The sequence below is a fragment of the Nelumbo nucifera genome, chromosome 1 (assembly GCF_055504915.1).
Source record: "Nelumbo nucifera cultivar China Antique chromosome 1, China Antique-T2T, whole genome shotgun sequence".
Classification (NCBI taxonomy): Eukaryota; Viridiplantae; Streptophyta; class Magnoliopsida; order Proteales; family Nelumbonaceae; genus Nelumbo; species Nelumbo nucifera.
In genome coordinates this window covers 199,332,293-199,355,203 of record NC_142649.1, presented here as the reverse complement: position 1 = coordinate 199,355,203, position 22,911 = coordinate 199,332,293, and the positions used below count along the sequence as shown (strand labels likewise).

Below are 22,911 nucleotides of genomic sequence, written 5' to 3'. Positions count from 1 at the left end.
ATGAGGCGTAGACAGGATTATTGCAGATTGGATATCCGAACTCCAATGTTCATACCCGTAATTTCATTGCGTTTGGTAGAAAACATGATTCTCAATCCTCTACGGTAACGGTAACCAGAGGATATTGGACCTATCATGATCCACCACGTCACCCTTATGATGGCCCAAGAGCTGATATTCTGATTAGCCCAGCATTACGAATAGAACTGTAGACAATCGAAACTCGAATAATGCCAGTACCAGTAAAATGGATCCTCAACTCAAACGAGTCGGATCTGGGAGGTGTTGTGAGAGCAGATCCCGATTCCTCATATTGTGGGTCCTGCCGTCCTAGCCCCTGGGTTACGGAGACGTCATCTTCACAGAAAACTCGTCGGTCAAATGAGTTGAAGTTTTGCGTTCCGAGTAAAATTTTATCGGGGCCCCTGTTGGTGCGTTAAAGATGTCGGAGCTCTGCAAAAATTGACTTTGGCAGTGATTTATTTTCTTTGAACGATCTGGAGTGGCAGAAGAACTTCCCCAGATTTGGATGGTTTGGCTCTAGAACTGCCCAAAGTTTTTGTAGATTTGGATCTCGAGCGCGCTGCAGAGGTCATTCATTTTTTAGGAACACAGGCCGGATAATATAGGCAGGAATTTTTAAACATTTTTGGATGCGATTTCCCAGTTTGGTCTAAAGTAGTTCGAAGATTGGAAAGTTTTGAAGGTTCGGAGTTGAGTCTTGAGTTTAAATAAATTTATGGTTTTCATTTTGCGAACTCTCAGAAATCTTAATCTTTGTTTTTTGGTTTTACCGTTGGATCAGATGGCGGAGGGGACTGTTCAATCTCGTTATGTGAAGCTTACGAAGGATCAAGGGCCCGTGGAGGAGATTACGCCCGGGGAGCTTAACCAGCCTATTCAGGTTCCTCAGGTCTGATTTGCCTTTTATTTTATTTTATTTTATTTGAGAGTTTATGGGCCAATTCTGCTTCATGCAGTTATCAAGAGACAAGAGTACTGTGTTATTTGACTCCCAAAATTGATCGTTTGGTGGAATTGGAAATTTCGATGTTAGTACTGGAGTATCTGAAATAATTAGAGTTTGAGTGTTCTTTTATTATACTTTGAGTGTTACTGGTCAATATCTGAAATAATTAGCAGCAATGTAAGGGTTATTTTGGCATTGTTGTTTTCTTTTGGTAATTTTTGGAATATATTCTTCATGACAGTGTTAGATTTTGAAACGTTATTCATATACTGTAATTTAGAATGTTATTCTCTACAAATGGTGCTAGAGTCAAAACATAAATCATTTTTGCACATTATCTTTTGTGGATCATTTCAGTTAATTGTTTGGTGTTTGGGAACTACATGGAATGATTAAGTATGTGAAAAGGGGTCATTTCAAGAAGTCTAGTAGGAAATTTAAATGAGGCCGTTTTTGGATTTCAAGGAACGAAAGAATTTCTGTCTTTTATTAACAGACTTGTAACGTTTCCCTTTTAAGTCAATGAACTTACGGATCCCGTCAAGAGATGAATTTTTCTCTTTGTTCAGTGATTGATGTTATTAGAGCATGACACAAGATCTTTAGATATTCAACTAGAAGATAGGTTTTTGCTCAAAATTGATCCCTTCCTTGAGGGGCTTTGAAGTAAAATATTGTTTTTGCTCTCTAGGAAACTTAGGAAATTCAGGTATTGGTGGAGCATTTAGTGATTCTAACCAGGGTATTCTATATGTCTATTCAAGTCCAGCTGGTTATGGACTGTGATTAGGGAATTTAGGGTAGATGTTCTAGCCTTACTGAAGTGGATTGAATCTTATGTACTCATTAGCAAATCTAGATCTATTGTGTCTATGGTGAATTCTCTTGTTTACCTAGATCATGTGATCAGCATATACATTAGCTAGCCAGGTTATGTCTAGATGAAAAAGAAAAAAAAAAGAATTACGTTTGGGGGAATCCATTCCTTAGATAATGAGTCTGAGTACTTCTAAGTTGTGTTATCAGGATAGCCTTCTGTAAAGATCCAGATTTGGCCTACATACCGGATTTTTTTTTTTCACTATTGCATTGTATGTTGTTAGTGTAGGGGTATTTCTGTCTTTATACTTATGTTGAGGTTGCTGATCTGTAATATTATATTAGAACTAGTGTCCCTCACTTAAATAAGGGCACATGTGTCTTTTCCATTCTATTAATAATATAAAAACATGTCTGGCCGAATGGGAGATGTACTTTACCCTAATTCAAACTAGACTTTTCTTCTCTCTTTTTCTCCTCCTTTCTCTCTCTCTCTCTTTCTTCCCTCTTTCTTCCACTTTTTTCTTGACTGTTATCAGACTAACAGAACTCAAAGGCAGACCGAATTATAACATGGTATCAGAGCTCAACTAAGCAACTCGGATTTGCCCTGATTTCTGTTCTCTGCGCACTCAATCTAGGGTTTTCCCTTGATTTCTCTGCCATCGATTGGAGATAAGGGAAAGGGCTGAAAAGGAGTGGTCGCCCTCTTCCCTTGGAGGTTTCTATGCCTCCAGTTGTGTCTTGTGTGGTCGGTTGTTGTGGTTTCTAAGAAGCCCTCTCCTAATCGATGAAGAGAAGATGGCTGATTCGTGTGGTGCAGTAGGTGTCTTGTGTGGACTGATTTTCTTCTCGTGTGGTTTGTCTTTCAAGTGATGAGGTAAGATATTTCTGTGCATTTTTTCTGTTATGAATCAAATAGGAATTATGTTTCAGATCGTATGATGGAATTTCAGACTGTAGTGTGCTCGGGTTTATGCTGTTTTTTGTGTGATTCGAAGGAGGAGTGGTGCTCATATAGTGGTGAGATTTCAGGTAGTTGTAGGTAGGGTTTGTGGTGTAAAGAGTGCAGTCTTCAGCAATAACAAGTGCTGAAACCAGTGTGATCAAACACTGTGCAGTGTGCCGAATTCAGTGATAACAGAATTCAGCAATGGGAGATAACAGTGATAGCAAATCTAAAGTGATGATACCTACTGACTACCTGAATGTTCAAATGACCTCCATTAAATTGAATGGAGAGAATTATGTACCTTGGGCTAAATCTGTAGAAGTTTTTCTGAAGGCAAAGAAGGTGAAACACATAAGGGAGGAGAAACCCTCCACTGATTCTCATGAGTATGAAGACTGGGAACAAGAGGATGTACAAATTATCACATGGTTATGGAATAGTAGGGAACCCAAGATTAGTGTAAATTTCATGTTTCTTGACACTGCCAAAGATGTGTGGGGCCATGCTAAGAAGTTGTATTTTGGTCAAGACAATACAACCAGAGTATATCAGCTGTATTAGGAATACTTTAATCTGCAACAGGGTAATCAGAGTCTTGAGGAGTACTATGCTAGTATGAGAAACATCCGTAATGAGTTGAATGTTTATCACCCCCTCACTTCTGATGTCAAAATTCAGCAACAACAGAGAGAACAGCTTGACGTGACTCGATTTTTGGTGGGGCTGAAATCTGTGTATGAACCAGTACGGGCTCAGATACTAGGAGGGTCAGCTCTCCCTTCTTTAGAAGAGGTGTTTGCTCGACTTCGGAGGACTTCTATTGGATTTATTGAGAACTCTAATGTCTCAGATAGATCAACCTTTGCAGTGTCAAGGGGCCGTGGTGTTAGAGGTGGAGCTCGAGGAGTTCAGTCTGGTCGTGGTGGTAGCAGTGGTCCGGTATATGGCCAGAGTGGTGGTGGTGGACCTACATATAACCGTGGTGGTGGTCGTATTGGAGGTAGAGATTCAGGGGGAGCCCATGGTAGAAGACGTGGCTCAGGTCCGAGGAGGTGTACTCATTGTGGTATGGATGGGCATACCATTAATTATTGCTATGACTTGCATGGTCCACCCTCAATCTGGGCCAATCATGCCATGACTAGTGACACCAGTTCCAGTTCCAGACAAGAGAATCGTTCAGCTGATCAGATGCCTCTTACATCCACAGATGGTTCCGGGAAGGAGATGGTGAGTGTTCTACGTGATGAGTATGAGAGGTTTGTCCAATCCACATCTTAGCAGAACACGGCTACCTTCGCACACTCAGGTATGGCTTGTTTGGCATCCATACCCAATCCCTAGATTATTGACTCTGGAGCCTCCGATCACATGATTGGAACTCCAGGTGTGTTTTCTTCCCTCTCTCATTGCTCAACATCACAATCTGTTACCCTTGCTAATGGTTCCACCTCCTCCATTTGTGGTGTTGGTAATGTTGACTAGACCCTGTACCCCTATCCTCAGTTTTGTATGTCCCTAAATTTTCGTTTAACCTTATGTCTGTTAGTAAGTTGACAAAGTCACTTAATTGTTCCATTACCTTTTACCCATCTATATGTGTTTTTCCGAATCTCAAGACGGGGATGAAGATTGGTGGAGGGCATAAAGCTGGTGGATTGTATTATCTTGATGGTGGTGGAGAAACATCAATAGCTCTCCAGTCATCTCTCTCTCCTCTCCAGTGGCACTGTCGATTTGGTCATCCTTAGCTAAAAGTTTTGAAATCTTTGGTTCCTTCGTTGAGTCAACTTTCTGTTTTAGATTGTGAGTCATGTCAGTTTGGGAAACACCATCGTGTACCCTTTAGTTCTAGGGTTGATAACCGTGTGTCGAGTCCTTTTTCTTTGATTCACTCGGATGTTTGGGGTCCTTATAAAGTGATGTCATACAATGGATATAGATATTTTGTCATTCTTGTTGATGATTTTTCAAGGATGACGTGGCTCTATTTAATGAAAGAACGAAGTGAATTGTTTACCATCTTCCAGAAATTTTATGCTGAGATTCACAATCAATTTGGTGTTCACATTAAAATTTTTCGTTCTGATAATGGCCATGAATATTTATCTTCATCCTTTCTAGAATACTTGGACTAACATGGCATTATACATCAGACCTCATGTACCTACACCCCACAACAAAATGCGGTGGCTGAGAGAAAGAATCGTCATCTCTTGGAAACAGCACGATCCATCATGCATCACATGAATGTTCCCAAACCCTTTTGGAGTGATGCGGTGCTTACTTCTTGCTTCTTGATTAATCGGATGCCCACGTCTATCCTTGATGGTCATTCCCCATTTACTACCTTGTTTCCCACCTTGTCTTCGTTTTCTTCTTTCTCCCCGGGTATTTGGGTGTGTCTGCTTCGTCCATACTCTGGGCCCCGGGAACGACAAGTTAGATGCACGATCCCTTAAGTGCATCTTCCTTGGCTATTCTCGGACCCAGAAAGGGTATAAGTGTTACCATCCTAGTTTTCGACGTTCCTTTGTGTGTGCTGATGTTACATTCTTTGAGTATACTCCGTCTTTCTTGGGGTCCGGTGATGCTTCTTCCTCCTCATCACCTCCCTCTCTTCCACTTCCAGTTGCTGATTTTGCTCCCCTTGTTCTAGCCGTGACCAAGTCCTTGCCTCCGGTGCCACCACCTGTTGAACGCCCACCTATCCGTCAAGTATATACACATCGCCCACGTGTACCGGTTGCTACTCCTCCGGCCCCATCACCGTCGACAGATTCGGCAGTTGTCTCCACACCAGCCCTGAACCCAGTATCTGATCTTGATCTTCCCATTGCCTTGCGGAAAGGTAACGCACTTGCACCCTTCATCCTATTTCTAATTATGTTTCACTCACTCACCTTTCTGCTTTCCATCGCTAGTTTATTTCTTTGTTATCCTCAGTTGTTGTTCCTAAGGATGTCCAGAAAGCCCTTGCCTCTCCAGGGTGGTGCCGTGCAATGGAAGAAGGGCTCTCAGCTCTACTTCATAATCATACTTGGGACCTCACCGCTCTTCCTCTTGGGAAGAAGGTTGTTGGTTGTAAGTGGGTTTATACTGTTAAGTATTTGCCTGATGGTAGTGTTGAGCGCCTGAAAGCTCGATTGGTTGCAAAAGGGTACTCCCAAACCTATGGTATTGACTACACAGAGACGACCTCCCCAGTTGCTAAGATAGGTTCGGTTCGTATTGTGATCTCTCTTGCAGCTATGTATGATTGGCCCCTATATCATCTTGATGTCAAAAATGCCTTTTTGCATGGTGATTTTCTCGAGAAGGTCTACATGGAGCAACCACCAGGGTTTGTTGCTCAAGGGGAGGATGGTAAGGTATGCAGACTCAAGAAGGCTATATATGGGCTTAAACAGTCTCCTCGAGCATGGTTTGGTAGGTTCAGTGAGGTGGTAAAGAAGTTTGGTATGAAACAGTGCCAAGTTGATCATTCCGTCTTCAGTCATGACTCTCTGGCAGGAAAAATACTATTGGTGGTGTATGTAGATGATATTGTTATTACCGGGAATGATAAAATGGGCATTGACAGGTTGAAGACTTTTCTACAGGAACATTTTCAAACAAAGGACCTTGGTAAATTGAAATATTTCTTGGGGATAGAAGTAGCAAGGTCTAAGCACGGCATTAATTTGTGTCAGAGGAAATATGTGCTTGATTTGCTGGAGGAAACAGGTTTGTTAGGTGCTAAACCAGCTGAAACACCTATGGAAACAAATACTAAGCTGAGCAGTGATATGGGTGAAGTGTTTTAAGACCCTGGCAGATACCGACGACTTGTAGGTAAACTAAACTACCTAACCATTACTCGGCCAGACATTTCATTTGCGGTTAGTGTGGTAAGTCAGTTCATGCAGAAACCTCTGGTTCCTCATTGGAATGCGGTTCTAAGAATTGTGTGGTATTTAAAAGGGGCCCCTGGTCGTGGTTTGATATACAGAAGTGGTGGAACACTTGAAATAGAAGGGTATACTGTTGCTGACTGGGATGGTTCTATGTCTGATAGGTGGTCTCTCACAGGTTATTGCACTTTTTTCGGGGGTAATCTGGTGACATGGAAAAGTAAGAAGCAGACAGTCGTGGTAAGAAGCAGTGCAAAGGCAGAATATAGACCTATGGCACATACTGCTTATGAATTAGTGTGGCTAAGGAATCTTCTACAGGAGATAGGATACGACATTAATACTCCAATGAAGCTCTATTGTGACAATCAGGCTGCAGTTCATATTTCTTCTAATCCGGTGTTTCATGAAAGAACCAAGCACATAGAGGTTGATTGTCACTTTGTGAGAAAGAAGGTGCTGAATGGAGTGATAGACACAGCATACGTTAATACAGGGAACCAGTGGGCAGACTTATTTACAAAAGGGTTGAGTTAGGGAAGAGTGGGCTACATATGTAACAAACTGGGATTATATGATATATACTCACCAGCTTGAGGGGGAGTGCTAGTGTAGGGGTATTTCTGTCTTTATACTTATGTTGAGGTTGCTGATCTGTAATATTATATTAGAACTAGTGTCCCTCACTTAAATAAGGGCATATGTGTCGTTTCCATTCTATTAATAATATAAAAACATGTCTAGCCGAATGGGAGATGTACTTTACCCTAATTCGAACCAGACTTTTCTTCTATCTTTTTCTCCTCCTTTCTCTCTCTCTTTCTTCCCTCTTTCTTCCTCTTTCTTCTTGACTGTTATCAGACTAACAGAACTCAAAGGCAGGCCGGATTATAACATATGTATTACTGTGAACATTATCTTTGTGGTTAATAAAATGTTTTCTACAAGGAAAGGAAAGGATGTGAACATTTACCTAACTCTTGCATTTTTTTGTGGAAACTGGCTGCTTCCACTCAAACCTGCATTTTCATGGTTGGGAAGCATGAAGAGAAGGTACAGAATAAATGTTTTCATTGTGTGAGGCTTTCAAACTCCTTTTGTTCATTCTTTGTTACTCCGTAGCTGAATTTGTTGGGCTTGATATGGAATATCACTTTTAAAATTTGAATGTTAGAAGAATGTCACCCAAGGGAAATGGGTGATTTGATTGTGTAATACTTGAAAAACCACAACATATTTTTTTATATGCTTTACAATAATAGAAGATTAGGAAACTAAAAATTCGGGCTGATGGAAACACATTAGCTATTAGTATTTAAATTTAGTTTCTTATGTTATTAATTGGAATTGGTCTTTGATAGTATTCCTTTTTCACCGATAAAAAATGTACATTGGCATCCAAAGTTTGGTTTCTTAGTCAAAGATAAAAAAACAATAAAAGTTATTGAAGAACTTTTAGATATAACTAGTGGTTGGAGAATTTTCAGGGGAGATGATGGACCTACCACTACTAAGCACAAGATATACCTGGTTAAATAATCAGATCCAATCTTAGAGAATTTGGACAGGTTCGTGGTTTCTTCGAGCTGGGAGGATTGTTTTGCTAAGGTGTCACAGGAACCGTTACCTCGGCCACTATCAGATTACTCACCTATTTTGCTGGATTGCCGAGGAATAATACCAACCGTTAAGAATCCTCCATTCCAGTTTGAACACATGTGACTAGAGGAAGAGGGTATAATGGAGAAGATGAAGAGATGGTGGGAAGATTATCGAGTGGATGGATCTACAAGTCACATATTTTGCAGGAAATTAATAAATTTGAAGGTGGAACTCAAAAGGTGGAGCAAACAAACCTTCAAAGGGGTGGAATTGAAGAAGGAATGTATTGAGACGATATCAGACATTGGGGTTATTTCAAATGAGGAGAAACAAAGGAGGGCAAAAGCAAAACAAAAGTATGATAAAATCTGTTTTCAAGAAGAAATGCCATGTGTAACATAGTACATACTCACCACCTCCACTAATTTCTCCTAGATCCACTTCCACAGGAAGAAATGCCACAAACAAAAACAAGGCTCAAACTATTGCAGATTTGCTACAGCTGAACTAGAAGACTAGCTTCGACTCCTTGACTTCAAAGATTCCACAAATCCTTACTAACATTTCTCTTTGACCACTTCGAAAGCCCCCTAGCATTCCAGAAAAAAAAAACAGTCTCCTTTATCTATCCCTCTTAAATTTCCTTGCAAGATTCTTCCGCTGTCCTCTTTACTCTTCTTCAACCCAGTCATTTTCCACCTCTTCTCCTTCATCCCATTCCTCTCCTCCCTCCCGAATTGTACTTTTCTTATTCATTTGTTTATGGCTAAAGCATGGAGATAGAAATACCTCCTTTTTTCACAAAATGGAAAATGGTAGGAAGCTAAGTTCTATTAAAAGATCAGATGCAGGGGGACTAACTGAGGAAGAGAATAGGATTCAAAATGTTATAATAAATTATTATAAAGATGTTTATAGAGATAGATGGATATGTAGACCTAGATTGGATGGATTGGATTTTAGGAGATTAATAGAGGAGGAAGCTACAAAAAAAAAAAAAAAAGGAGGAAGCAAACTTATTGGAAGTGACCTCTCTAAGGAAGGAGTGTTAGAAGCAATCCAGGAGATGGAAGTAGATAAAGCACTAGGCCCATATGGTTTCACAATGGCGTTTTACAAGAGGAGTTTGAGCTTCATTGGATCTGATTTAATGAAGGTTTTTGAAAAGTTCCATAACAACAGGGCGTCAGAAAGAAGTTTAAATTTAACATTTATCACACTAATCCCAAAGAAGAAAGCATCTGTGGGATTAAGAGACTATAGACTAATCAGCCTAGTCGGTAGTGTTTACAAGATGTTAGCAAAAGTTTTGGCAAAAAGAATGAGGAGGGTTATGGGAAAGATTATATCTGAATTTCAGGGTGCTTTTGTTGATGGGAGACAGATAACTGACAGGGTGTTAGTAGCAAATGAGCTGAATGATTCAAGGTTAAGAAGCAGGGAACCAGCAGTACTACTAAAGGTTGACATGGCGAAGGCTTATGACCATGTTAGATGGAATTTCTTGGATTGCATGTTAGAGATATTCAACTTTGGCAAGAAATGGCGGAATTTGATGAAGGTTTGCATAACAACAAGAAGTTTTTCAGTGTTGGTAAATGGTAAATCAGTGAGAATATTCTACAGCTCTAGAGGAGTCAAACAAGGAGACCCCGTATCTCCTTTGCTGTTTATTTGCTTAACAGACGCGTTAGGTAGATTGGTGCACATTGCAGTTGAAGGAAGGGTTTTAGGGGGATTTAAGGTGGGTGAAGTGGATGGGGTCGCCCTACTTCAATATGCAGTTGATACCTTATACTTTGCAGAGGCAAAACAGGAGCACATGAAGACTGTTTGTATGATTCTTATTTGGTTTGAAGCAGTTTCAGGTTTGAGAGTAAATGTACATAAAAGTGAACTATTGGCAATAGGGGATAATGCAGATATTGGGTAGTTAACGGATTGTGTGGGGTATAAGGTAGGTAAATAAGTAAATTGTGTACAAGATATTTGGGAACACCTTTAGGTGAGAAATGTACTAAAAAGAAGATATGGGAGTCAGTGGTGGATAAAATAGACAAGAGGTTGGCTTCATGGAAGGTAAGATACTTATCTAAAGGAGGAAAACTGACCTTAATTAATAATGCCATATCTTCTCTACTGACATATCTCTTATCTTTGTTTCCAATTCCGACAAGCACAGAAAAGGTAATTGAGAAGAAAATGAGAGATTTTCTTTAGGAAGGTTGGAAGGAAGATTTCAAATTGCACTTGGTTAAGTGGATTTGTAAATCTAGGAAGGCAAGAGGGTTGGGGTAAGGAGTGTTGAGGATTTTGTGCAGATTTGTTAGTTGTTTTTGTTTATTATTTGTTTAGATAGGAAGTGGGGACCACAACACACTTGTTGGGACCCTTCGAAGTGATGCTTTTAAGTATGCAGTTTTACATGTTAGTCACTCTATAAGAGCATATTAGTCATTGTACTCTCTTTTTAATTAAAGTAATGATGTGTGCTTTAGTTCCTGTTCGTTTTTGGGGGGATGCAATTCTCATGGTTGTGTACTTGATTAATTGTGTACCTTCGCGCATCCTGGGGTTTAAGGTGCCACTTTGTCTTCTTTTTCCAAGCGGAGAGATATTTCATATTACCTTTGAGAGTTTTTGGGTGTATTTGTTGTGTTTACATTCGTAGTCCTCATTGTAGGAACTTGGATCCTAAGGCTAACAAATGTGTTTTTCTTGGGTATGCTCAAAACCAAAAAGGGTATTGTTGTTATGATCCAATGTTGGGGAACGAGTTTGTCACTATGGCTGTTACCTTTTTTGAGTCTACATTCTTTTTCTTTGGTGGTTCTCTTTAGGAGGAGTGTTTTGGGGAGGAGAGCTCACAATATGTTCCTCTTCATGTTCCTTCATTTGGTCCACTAGCTGCATCATTAGTTCCACCTATTGCTCCACCATCAGCTCCAATCCCATTGCCTGATCCACTACGGCTTGCCTCACAGTTCTTTTTGCGCCAACACAAGAGAGTTGACTCCACACATGTTCTAGTAGAAGAACCTGCACCACTCTTCGTTGGTCCATCCAAGATTCCAGGTTCGTTTGATACAGTTCTAGGCATTTCCCTTGAGCTTATCGCTTCTAATCCAATTGATGATGTTTCTATTACCTAACATCGATCTTGATCTTCCCATTACACTCTACAAGGGAAGGAAAAAGTGTACAATCCATTGCATTTCACACCATCTCTTCTATAGTGCCCTATCACCTTCCTACCGTGCCTCTCTTTCTTCCCTAGATTATGTGTTTATGCCTAGGAATGTTAGTGAAGCTCTCTCCAAACCTGAGTGGAGAACAACTACAAAAGAAGAAATGGAGGCTTTGATTAAGGGAGATAGTTGATCTTCCTATAGACAATGAGACAGTTGGATGTAGATGGGTGTTCATTATGAAGTACAAGCCTGATGGTAGCATAGAGAGGTACAAGGCAAGGTTGGTTGCAAAAGGGTATACACAGACCTATGGTATAGATTATTTGGAAACCTTTGCACTAGTAGCTAAGATGAGTCCAGTTCGGATCCTCTTGTCCTTAGCAGCTACTTATTCATGGCTGCTCTTCTAGCTTGATGTTGAAGATGCATTCCTTAATGGTGATTTGCAGGAGGAGTTATATATGGACCTTCTAGTTAGTTTCTATGAGAATGTTGGTGAGGGAAGTCATTATATGGTTTGAAACAATCACCTAGGGCATGGTTTTCCAAGTTTAGGGGGGGGCATTGATCCATTTTGGATACAAAGACCCAGTCAGATCACATTCTCTTTGTGAAGAGGAGAGAAGCACTTGTGTTAGTACTAATTGTGTATGTGGATGATATAATTGTTATTGTTACAAGGAATGATCTGATGGAGATTGATGCACTCAAGAACTAAAATATTTTCTAGGGATTGAGATTGCAAGATCCAAGCATGTGATATTCATCTCTTAGAGGAAGTATGTGTTATACCTACTATAGGAAACTAGGAAGCAAGGAGCTAAAGTAGTTGATACTCCTATTGACCCAAACCTCAGGGTTAATGCTTTGGATGGTGAGTTGGTTAAGGATGTGGGGAGATATCCGAGGATGGTAGGTTGACTACTATATTTATGTATGGCATGCCCAAACATTTCCTATGTTGTTAGTGTTGTGAGTCAGTATATGTGTGCTCCTTAAGTTTAGTACTGGTTAAGGATGTGGGGAGATGTCAAAGGATGATAGGCTGACTACTATATTTATATATGACATGCCCTGACATTTCCTATGTTGTTAGTGTTGTGAGTCAGTATATGCATGCTCCTTGAGTTCAGTATTGGGAAGCCATTGATAGGATATTTGCATTACCTAAAGAAGCATCCTGACATAGGAATTCTATTCTCAGACCTTGGGAATTTGAAAGTGGAGTCCTATATAGATGCAGATTGGAATGGTTGTCTAGATGATAGGAGATCCACATTAGGGGTATGTACCTTTGTGGGAGGAAATATGGTTTCATGGGAAGAGTAAAAAGCAGTAAGTGGTGGCCAGGTCAAGTGCAGAAGCTAAATATAGATCTATGGTCCGTGGTGTTTTAGAATTACTTTGGGTTAGATCCTTGCTAAGTGAGATTGGAATAGATGCAGAGGAGCCCATGATGTTATATTGTGACAACCAAGCTGCAATCAATATTGCCCATAATCCAATTCAGCATGACAGAACAAAGCATATTGAGGTTTATAGACACTTCATAAGAGAAAGGGTGACAGCCGGAGAAGTTTGCCTGCCTTATGTCTCCTCTAAGTTAGAATTAGTTGATGTCTTCACCAAAGGGGTTGCAAAGAACAAGCTTGAACATGACCCAAGGTTCAAAATATTGATACAGGCTGATATGTCGGTAGGGGTGTATCAGCCTGCATGGAGGCTCGCTTGCCCCTTTTTTTTAGTTTTTTTTTTTTTTTTTTTTTTTCAATCTGGTGCAGAGGGGTCAGTTTACTCCCAACTAGAGGAGTCAGTCTACCCCCTGAACCATGGTTTGACCTAAAGGACCCCCTATAAGGGCGTATTGGGAAGCCCTCGGTAAGATACGTGTCGGCGATACAGCTTGATATGTATCGAAATTTTGAACTTTGAAATGACCTACGCAGGTTGGGAAGGTGTGACATTTACTCCCGACTAGAGGGGGAGTGTTGAGGATTTTGTGCAGATTTGTTAGTTGTTTTTGTTTATTATTTTTTTAGATAGGAAGTGGGGACCATATCACACTTGTTGGGACCCTTTGGAGTGATATTTTTAAGTTTTTTATGCAGTTTTATGTGTTAGTCGCTCTATAAGGGCATCTTAGTCATTGTACTCTCTTTTTAATTAAAGTATAAATACTAATGGAGAGGGAGGCCAGATATAGTCTCTTTCTTTCTCAACTTCTTCCACAAGAAACACTTCTTTTCTTTACAGATTTTTGATTTAGCAGATTTCTACTGGATAAGGAAATATAATGTGGCCTGTGTAGGCAAGTGATAATAGCAATATGGCTTAGGATAACTATACAGTTCTGTCAACTCATCATTTTATAAATTATTAGATAGACATGGAAAAGGGAATGAGGCCATAGAAGAAGATATCATGTTCTACCTATTCATGCACCAATGGCAATCTTGTGATTTTGGGTGATTTAGATTTTGCATTTTGTGTCCTAGGAATAGGACTATTGATTTTGGGTGTGATTTAGATTTTTGCATTTCTGGGTGATTTTGATTTAGATTTTTGCATTTTTTTGGTGTACAGTAGGACTACCACTTTGCATTTTTGTGTCCTAGGCCTGGACCAGTGTAGGGCAGGACCTGGGTCTAGGTTAAAGCCCTTATTATTGGTGCTAAACACAGCCTGGGCCTAGTCCATGATCACTGCTAGTTATTTGATGAATCATCATCGTCATCTAATCCTTGTCCCAACTATATGGGGTCTGCTGCATGAATCCTGTTTCACCATACTGTTCTGTTCAGTGTCATATTAATTGTTAAATTATGAGCCCTTAAATAAATCATTTCTTAGTGTGTCAACCCATGTCCTTTTAGGTCTGCTTCTAGCTCTTCAAGCTCCTTCAACTTGTAACAGATTACTTCTTGTGGATGCTGTAGATGGTCTTCTCTGCACATGACCAAACCATCCTGCTTCTTGTTGTTGAAGATTCTTGAGTTCCTTCAATTCCATATACTCCATGGTGTACCAGCCTCATGCATCTCCACATAACCTTGCTTCTTTTGGTCCAAATTATCACTAGGACCATCAGGATCTGTGTAGATATTGGTCCATATTCAAAGTGTAAATAACAACACATATAGCCTGCTGATAGTTTGGATATTAGTGAAGAGTTGAGCCGAAATACATATACATATACTGAGAAGTGCACTATTCTGGTAGTATCAATATACTGAAAGAAAAAAAAAAGTTATCAAAGTCATGGATTCACTTCTTAGTAATAATTTGAAATGGGCATGACCTGCTTGATTCCTCCTGCTTTGGGATTTCAGATCTTTATGTTTATTTTAAGGATGTAAGATATACTTGAAGTTCTTACTAAGTTTGACACTAGTTTTCATGGTTCCTTCACTATCTGGATGGTCAAATGATGTTTTTAATTATTTGGGCTTTGGTGCAGATGCTCTATCTTTTGAATTGCCCTTGAATGTAATTATGTAACCATTGATTATGTGTTTGCAGTTGACTGTTCATAGATGCAGTGAGTGTGGTCAGCCCCTTCCTGAAAGTTATGAGCCTCCTGCTGATGAGGCTTGGACAACTGGAATTTGTGGTTGTGCTGAAGATACCGAGAGTTGTAAGAATCTTTCCTTCTGTACTTTTATGAAGATGGCAACCAAACTGAGAACTTTTTTGTTTCTTTGGATTTCAAAACTCCTTGTTGCATTTGTTTATATTGCTCACGTGTGAACATGGTCAACTTTCACAAATTAGTTTACCAACTAATCTGAAGTTGAGGTGTAAATACAAACTGGTGCTTAGAGGTACAACTTAGGTGGTCCTGGTTTGAGCTGCTTGAGCATTTGTTAATTTGAAGGGGCCTGGGCTGATGCAGTGGAAATTCTTCAAATCAGATACCCAATTTTCACCAATACCGGTGCTTTGGCACCCCTGGAAGAGGGATTATTTATTTAATTTTTTGTAAACAAGGATATTCATTGGGTTTAGGTTAGCTCAACACCCGAGGATTTCTTTGACAAAACAGTATGTGTGTGGGTTGGGGAAGAATACCTATAAAAGAGCAAATGCCCCTTCTTTCTGGAATTTTCATTGGACACTTTCTACCCTCCTTGTCTAAGAATACAGTGGGCATAAAGAGGGCTTATATGTCTGTTGCTGCCAAATATGAGGCCGAGGGCAACAAGGTGATTTCATTAGTGTCCAAGGCCGACAAGTTCGATCTGTAAACAAGAGAAGAGCACACGTCAGAGGCCCCAGGTGTTATCCCAGGGGCAGAGACTCCGACGGTCAAGTTAGCCGAATGCTTAAGAGGGGTCAGAACAGGCAAGAGACGAGAGCTCAGAGCTTAGTCCTTAATAGCCAAGAATGATTCTCTTGGGATTCTGAATGTGCTTACCTTGAGATGAGTACCCCCTTTTATAGCTAACCTTGCCTTAGGAGTGGTTGGAAGCAGTTGGTGATGTGCAACCAGGATTTGATCTAGCCGATGCCACGTGGCGCGATCTGAGGCCCACCAAGTATCCCTACATCAATGTCCTTACTCTCACTTCAGAAACTGCCCACTTATAACCATTCAGAAACTGTCCATGGATTATAAATAGTTTTGTCTTAGAGATACTGCCATGTGCAAATGCACGTACACATTTACTAGTGCAATTAAGTGGGATATGGGGAAGGAAGGGGTGAGAAGGAAATTTGAATGATCCAATGCCATTAAAGGGATTTAATTATTATATCATTGGATCTTAATGTATTCGGTTGAACCAGATTTATTGTTCTCTCTCTCTCTCTCTGTAAACGATTTATTGTTCTCCTGTATATTATTCTCCCTTGTTTACCAACTTGCCATTCTATGTAAAATGCTAGGATATGTATTTGATTTGAATTATGGCAAGAATACTGAAATTCTTCCCTGCTCACCTCTATAACAAATTTTGTATCTGTTATATGGTTTTTGATTAATATAATGAAATGCTAATGTTTTGTCCCCACAGGCTGGACTGGACTGTTTTGTCCATGTGTGTTGTTTGGCCGTAATGTTGAGCGCTTGAAGGAAGATATCCCCTGGACCAAGCCATGCATATGTCATGCTGTTTGTGTGGAAGGTGGCATTGCACTTGCAACGGCAACAGCAATCTTCCATGGTATTGATCCAAGGACATCATTTCTTATCTGTGAAGGTTTGCTGTTTGCTTGGTGGATGTGTGGCATCTACACTGGTCTTTTTCGACAATCATTACAGAAGAAGTATCATCTGAAGGTACTCTTGATTTTTTTTTGACTGTATATTGGTTTCCTGCACTTGATTTGTGAAAGAAACACAATTTTGAAAACCATATAAGCAAACACAAACTTGCATCCAAAAATTAGGTACATGCTTCCCATCAGACTTTTTAGTTTTTAACTTTTATTCCAGGCACACCATTGTGGACTATGGAGTATTTTCCTCTTAACTGAATTTTTCTGTCTAGGTAGCTTCTTAACAAAACTCATGTTTAAAGGGGTGCTTGTCATCTTTTTTGTATTTTTTTTTGGCATCTCTTTATTTCATAAATCAATAAAATTTCTAATTGTTACTGATAAATTTGGGTCCTAGTAACATCCAAGGTTCAAAGTATCGATACGATACGCATATCGGCCGTATCGTATCGGTACTTAGAAACGGCCGAAACACCCTTTTTTTGTTTTTTTTTTCAAATTTTGGTTTTTTGGGAAGCTTAAAACATGTTTTTTATTATTAAAAAAAGTTGGGGGTCTGAAACACCTGGAAACAGGCGTTTCGGACCATATCTTTTTCAAAAGATACGATACGATACGCCTGATACAGGGCTATCGTATCGATACTTTAAACCATGGAAACATCCAAGGTTGTTATTTGAATGATCAAATTGTTTTGGTAGACTTGGGATCAAAGTTCAAAATTTCGCAACGTATCAGGCCATATCGGCCGATACATATCGTTCCGACAAGAGCCCAATACACGGAATGTGTAGAAATCAGCTGTTCCGTTTCTTTTCATATGTATCCCACCAATACGAACCTATGTCGGGCTGTTTCAGCTCTGTATTGGCTAATACAGGCCTGAAATAGTCCGATACAGCCTAAGACACTTGATTTGTTTTAGGTGCCCTTCTTTCATTAATTTTTCTAATCTATATATATTTAATACCGAATTCCCTCTCGTTAATTTTGTTAATTACTCCTATATTTAAGTCTAATTTTTCTTTCATTAATTAGTTAATTACTCCCATAATTTAAGACATTTTTAAATTTAAATTTGAATTTTAGCGACTAATTCAAATTCTCTCATTAATTCCATTAATTAATGATCCTCTCCCATTAATTTCGTTTTATTAGTAAAAACTACAAAATTTAGCAATAGAAAGATTTTAACCATGGCCACTAGATTTTAATGACCATAAGTTCACCACTAAGCCACACCCATTTGTTTGTTATGGTTGTATGCATTTTTATTTTTAAGTAAATTTTCTCTTTTCTTAGTGGATGTTTATTAATAAATGCTAGAATTAATTGTTAAAATTTATATACTAATAAATATTAAGATAAATTGATGTATACACATTCACATTTTAGTTATTCCAACATTTTTCAACGGTTACTAATTGTATCCCGATATCTCACACTATATAAACCATTAAATTATGGATTTTTACATTTAAATGACTTATTTACAATCATATAAAAATTGAAATTATTGTTAGTAATATATTTTTTAGGATTTATTTGAATTTCCTAGCATATTTGTGCGTATCTTAATTGTTCGTCCGTATCTATGCGTATCCAAAGCGTATCCCGATTCGCCTCTTAAAATTGTCTTTCCAGTACACCTTGCGTTTCCAATACTTAAAACCTTGCTTGGGAACAAGTCCCTAAGTCTAACATGCCAAAATGCTAATTGCTGCTGTTTCCTTAGTGTATCTAAAAGCTAGCATATGCAATAATACAAACAAAGCTCGTAGTGATTAGGAGTAAATATATCTCAAAATTCAGTAGTAGAGGCTGACGCCTTGTGTGAAATTAGGAGCTACTTTATGGTGGTATTCATTTGTTTGGAGACCATAATAGTGAATTTGGGATTGCAATGAATAGTTGACAAAAATCTACATCTGCATAAGGTTGTGAATCTGGGGACTTTTATGAAATAGCAATGCATCCATGGTCAACACAACCACACTACGTATATGGCCTTTCTAAAACATACTAAGTATAAGCCACTGTTATCTTTCCATGCCAAGGGCAGTTCCTGCAAATTGTCAGTGATCTTGGTTCTGATTTGACTTGTCCTCTTGTTTGTCTTTATATAGCCAGAATGCTGGAATCTGGATGCACTTAAGAGTTAAGACCAAACCATGCTGACATTCATGCCCGGTTTGGTAATTGTGTGATATCTATTGGTTAGCCTATATACCAAAGTCAAGTTGCATCTTTCTTGAATCTTTGGCTTTAAATCATGGCCTTGTGGAGTCAAAATTTCTTATATATAATCCTAGGTATATTCCTAGATGCTTCTATCCCGTTGAGAATGTTGGACATGAAGGCTCAACTTTAATCGACTCTTCAACTCCAATCAGCCCAGAGTAGTTTGGTCAGCAACAAGACTGCTGTTTTTTCCTGCATCATGATTAAGCCAGATTCTTCACTGTGTAGGCTTGGTCCTCTTTGTGGAGGGGGTTTTACCTCTCCTTTTTCTTCATAATAAAATCTGGACTGTTTTTTGAAAAAAGAAGAAATGAATGTTTTAATACTGATGAAGGTATTGATTGCTTTCTATTAGTATTTCTCGTTTCTTTTTGTAGCAGCAGCTCATAAAGGAGCAGGTACTTCTTGCATCATATCAGAAATGGTAGAGTTCTTTTGCAGCACCTCTTAAACTATTTTAAAATCAAAACTTTGGTTTCATTGTCATTGCTATCCACATACAAATGTTGAATGCATAATCTCTCATAGAAGATCAAAGTGATTCTGACATGGTTTGCAAGATGGATATGAGAAAGAGTTCACTTTTGCTACAACACTTTCGTAGTGCAGGGCTAAAACAGAAAATCATGGCCTTAGATGTACTGCAGTGGTCCCACCAATAAGTCATTTCGTCTAATTCAAGGTGGGGGCCATGGAAACAAATCAAAGGCTTTGATTGTTTCAGCACAGGGCTACAACACTGTTGTAGCAAATATGGGTTGTATGGAAAAAGTCTTTTGCCAACAACTAGCCCCTCAAGGATTTATTTCCTGTCCTCCATTCACTAACCTCCCACAGAAATTTTATGACGGGGGTCAACATGAACAAAACTGATTATAAAAATACTAATTGATATTGGCAAACCTTTTGTCTCTGTTTATGGTTTTGTTTCAAATGAATACCTGGATTCAGATCAGTGCCCTGCAAGGGATTCTATCCCGAGAAAAGCTCCTTGGAGCTGTTGGTTTATAGGAGATGTTGAAATTTTGATTTAGTAAGCCTGAAAACCATCCAATTTGAGGCATAATCTTGAAAATGAGGCATCCCTTATGTTTCTTTGGCAATGGCTAATGATTACTTATGCTCACTATTTCCTCATTCCTCTTGTACTGTGTGCAGAACTCTCCATGTGATCCATGTATTGTGCATTGCTGCATGCACTGGTGTGCATTGTGTCAGGAACACCGAGAGATGAAGGGGCGCCTATCTGACAACATTGTCATGCCTATGACCATTGTCAACCCTCCTCCCATGCAAGAGATGAATGCGAGTGAGAACCGGGGATCTACACCAGCCTCTTCAAATGGTGGTGAACATACTAATTTGGAAATGCAGGCTTTGTAATCTTGGCATATTTTAAACAGAGGTTGGAAAAAGGGAATTTTGTTGTGTTGTTGTTATGTTTTGTGGAGCTCAAATGTCCTGGATATAGACAGAAAAAGAAGGAATTCCTTTGAGGAATACAAATGCACTTATTCTGATAACGTTTCTAATATTTTTTTCTAATTTGCATCTCCAATTATAGAATTGTGTTGAGACAAGGCATGGATGATGATGATCTCCCATTATTGAATTGCGGTTGGCTCTTAATTGTCATTATGTCCTGGTTTTTTTTCTTTTGGTGGAGCTGGATATAGACAGAAAAAGAAGGAATTCCTTTGAGGAATACAAATGCACTTATTCTGATAACGTTTCTAATATTTTTTTCTAATTTGCATCTCCAATTATAGAATTGTGTTGAAACAAGGCATGGATGATGATGATCTCCAATTATTGAATTGCGGTTGGCTCTTAATTGTCAGTATGTCCTGGTTTTTTTTTCTTTTGGTGGGGTTCCTAGTAAGTTTATTTTCATGGAAAATGATCCAGTGAGGATGCCCTCACATGAGCAATGGTTTTAATTTATGAAATTTCAGTTCTCCTGAACCAGATAAAGTTATTGGATCTTTTTTATTAAATCACAGAAATATATGATGTCCCTACGTATATGGCATAAGGCTGATTAGTGATGATGATCGTGATAGTGGTATATTTTCATTATTTCATGATGAGCGTTCTAAAATGGCTACTGGTGGATGAAAAGTTTCAGTCTTCAAGTAGGGAAATTATGAGCTTAAAAACCCTTGATAGCCTGATAGGGTGGAATGGCTTAACAGGAATATTTATAAAAAAAAAAGGCTTAACAGGAATAAATGTTAGGGGAAAACTGACATTTTCTCCCGAACGTAGCACCTGAAAAAAAGTGGCGGAGACCTTCAGTGTGTTAGACTGACGTGATAACCAACTACACCACGACACCGGCTTGTGTTGATTGCGTTCAGTCGTTCACTACCCTATGTCATGTCAATTTCCACCCCGATCAGGTATCCAGCTTCTCCCACCCAATAGGGTTGGGATGGAGGTTGCATTAGGAGTCTGGATCTGCTGACCATGTGCATTCAGCTATATATTAGAAATATTGCGGTAAGATGTGCATGACCAGCAATGTGTCGTGGTCAATAGATCCTTCGAACTCTGGGAATAGGAATGGGGATGGGGATGCTGAGTGAATTCTTTGCCCCGCACCAACCACAATATATATATATATATATATATATAATATAATTAAAATATTTTTATATTTTTAAAAATAATTTTAATTTAAAAATTTTAGAGATTCGAATCCCCAAAAAAATACCTCTGTCAAGGGTCGAGGATGGAGGATCATGATGGAAATTTGTTTCATGGTTGGTGTCAAGGACTCGCTCCATTGCCATTCTTAATGTCAATTATGCACTTAATACTCTAGATTTGGGATCTCCTACACAAGTATCCCCGACAGTTTGACACATGTGACAAATTGAATTGAATGGAAGTGCCGAATAGGTTGGACATGTTGTTAAAAGCCTCCTATCTTTCTCTCTCTCTCTATTTCATTTACGGATAGAAGACTTAAACCTCCCCTAGATAAAGAAAAATGACTAATATATCCGAGTTAAATTTGGGATTAAATTGATTTATAATTAATTTGGAGAAAAAATCCATCATCTTCAATTGTGAAAACTTGACTACTGACGAAACTGAGCCTTTCTAGAGCATTCTGAAACTGCTATAACTAACGTGTCCATTGCACTTGATGATAATATTAGAGATTCGACATAGGAATAATGTCCTGCAACATGGATTGCACCACAAGCAAAAGTCCCTTTCAACAATCAATCTCTAAGGCTGCATTTTGTTACAATGCAAATACAAATATCTACTTTTCATAAATATCCTCTTTCCAGTTAAAAAATGCAAAGTGGATTCATAGTGTAACATGTTTTTTGCATTCTTTTTGTTTGTTTGAAATTTGTATAAAGCATGGGCCCATCATTAAATGCCTTGAACTTTTGATCAAATACACCAATTATCATAAGAGTACAAAATCCAAAAATGCATATATTAATGCTCTCTCCTTAGGATATAAAAATGTCAAAAAATATATTTTTGATCTCTAAATCATTGCATTTTTGCATGTTAAACAATGCTTATAATATCAAATCAAAATACATAAATACCCTAATTCAACATTTGTATTACAAACAAATATAGCCTAAAAAGATGTAGAGAAAGAGCCAAACGAATACCTTGAACTTGAAGGAAGCGTAAATATCATCAACTTTGCCTTCATTTGTTTATACATAAATGGAAGCACAGTTGCATGTATTATATAGTATTTATACGTACAAATATAAATATCAAATCGGGTTCATTTTTTCAACCCAAATAATTAATTTTCAGAAAAAAAAAACGCTTTTCCACATGCCCAGTATGAATAAATGACTCTTAAACTTTTAAGTTTCCATAATGCCATATTTTTTTTTGTTTTTATAAAACGTAGAATTGGGTACTTGGCGATACCCCAATTTATCCTCTTTGCTTTCCTGCTTTAATCATTACACGTGCCTATCTGACTATCTCTTAATTTGTCTCCGTATGAGAAAGTATGCATCTGTACGTTAAATA

At 38.7% G+C, this 22,911-nt stretch overlaps 1 protein-coding gene across 1 annotated transcript; it reads left to right on the top strand.

Moving 5' to 3' along the window:
• The first annotated feature begins 287 nt into the window (after positions 1-287).
• LOC104602383 (cell number regulator 6-like) lies at positions 288-20,443 on the top strand. Its single transcript, XM_010266060.3, has 5 exons — positions 288-706; positions 806-913; positions 14,947-15,061; positions 16,440-16,705; positions 20,044-20,443. The coding sequence occupies exons 2-5, from the start codon at positions 806-808 to the stop codon at positions 20,266-20,268; spliced, it is 714 nt and encodes a 237-aa protein (XP_010264362.1). The 5' UTR covers positions 288-706; the 3' UTR covers positions 20,269-20,443.
• The last annotated feature ends 2,468 nt before the right edge of the window (positions 20,444-22,911 follow it).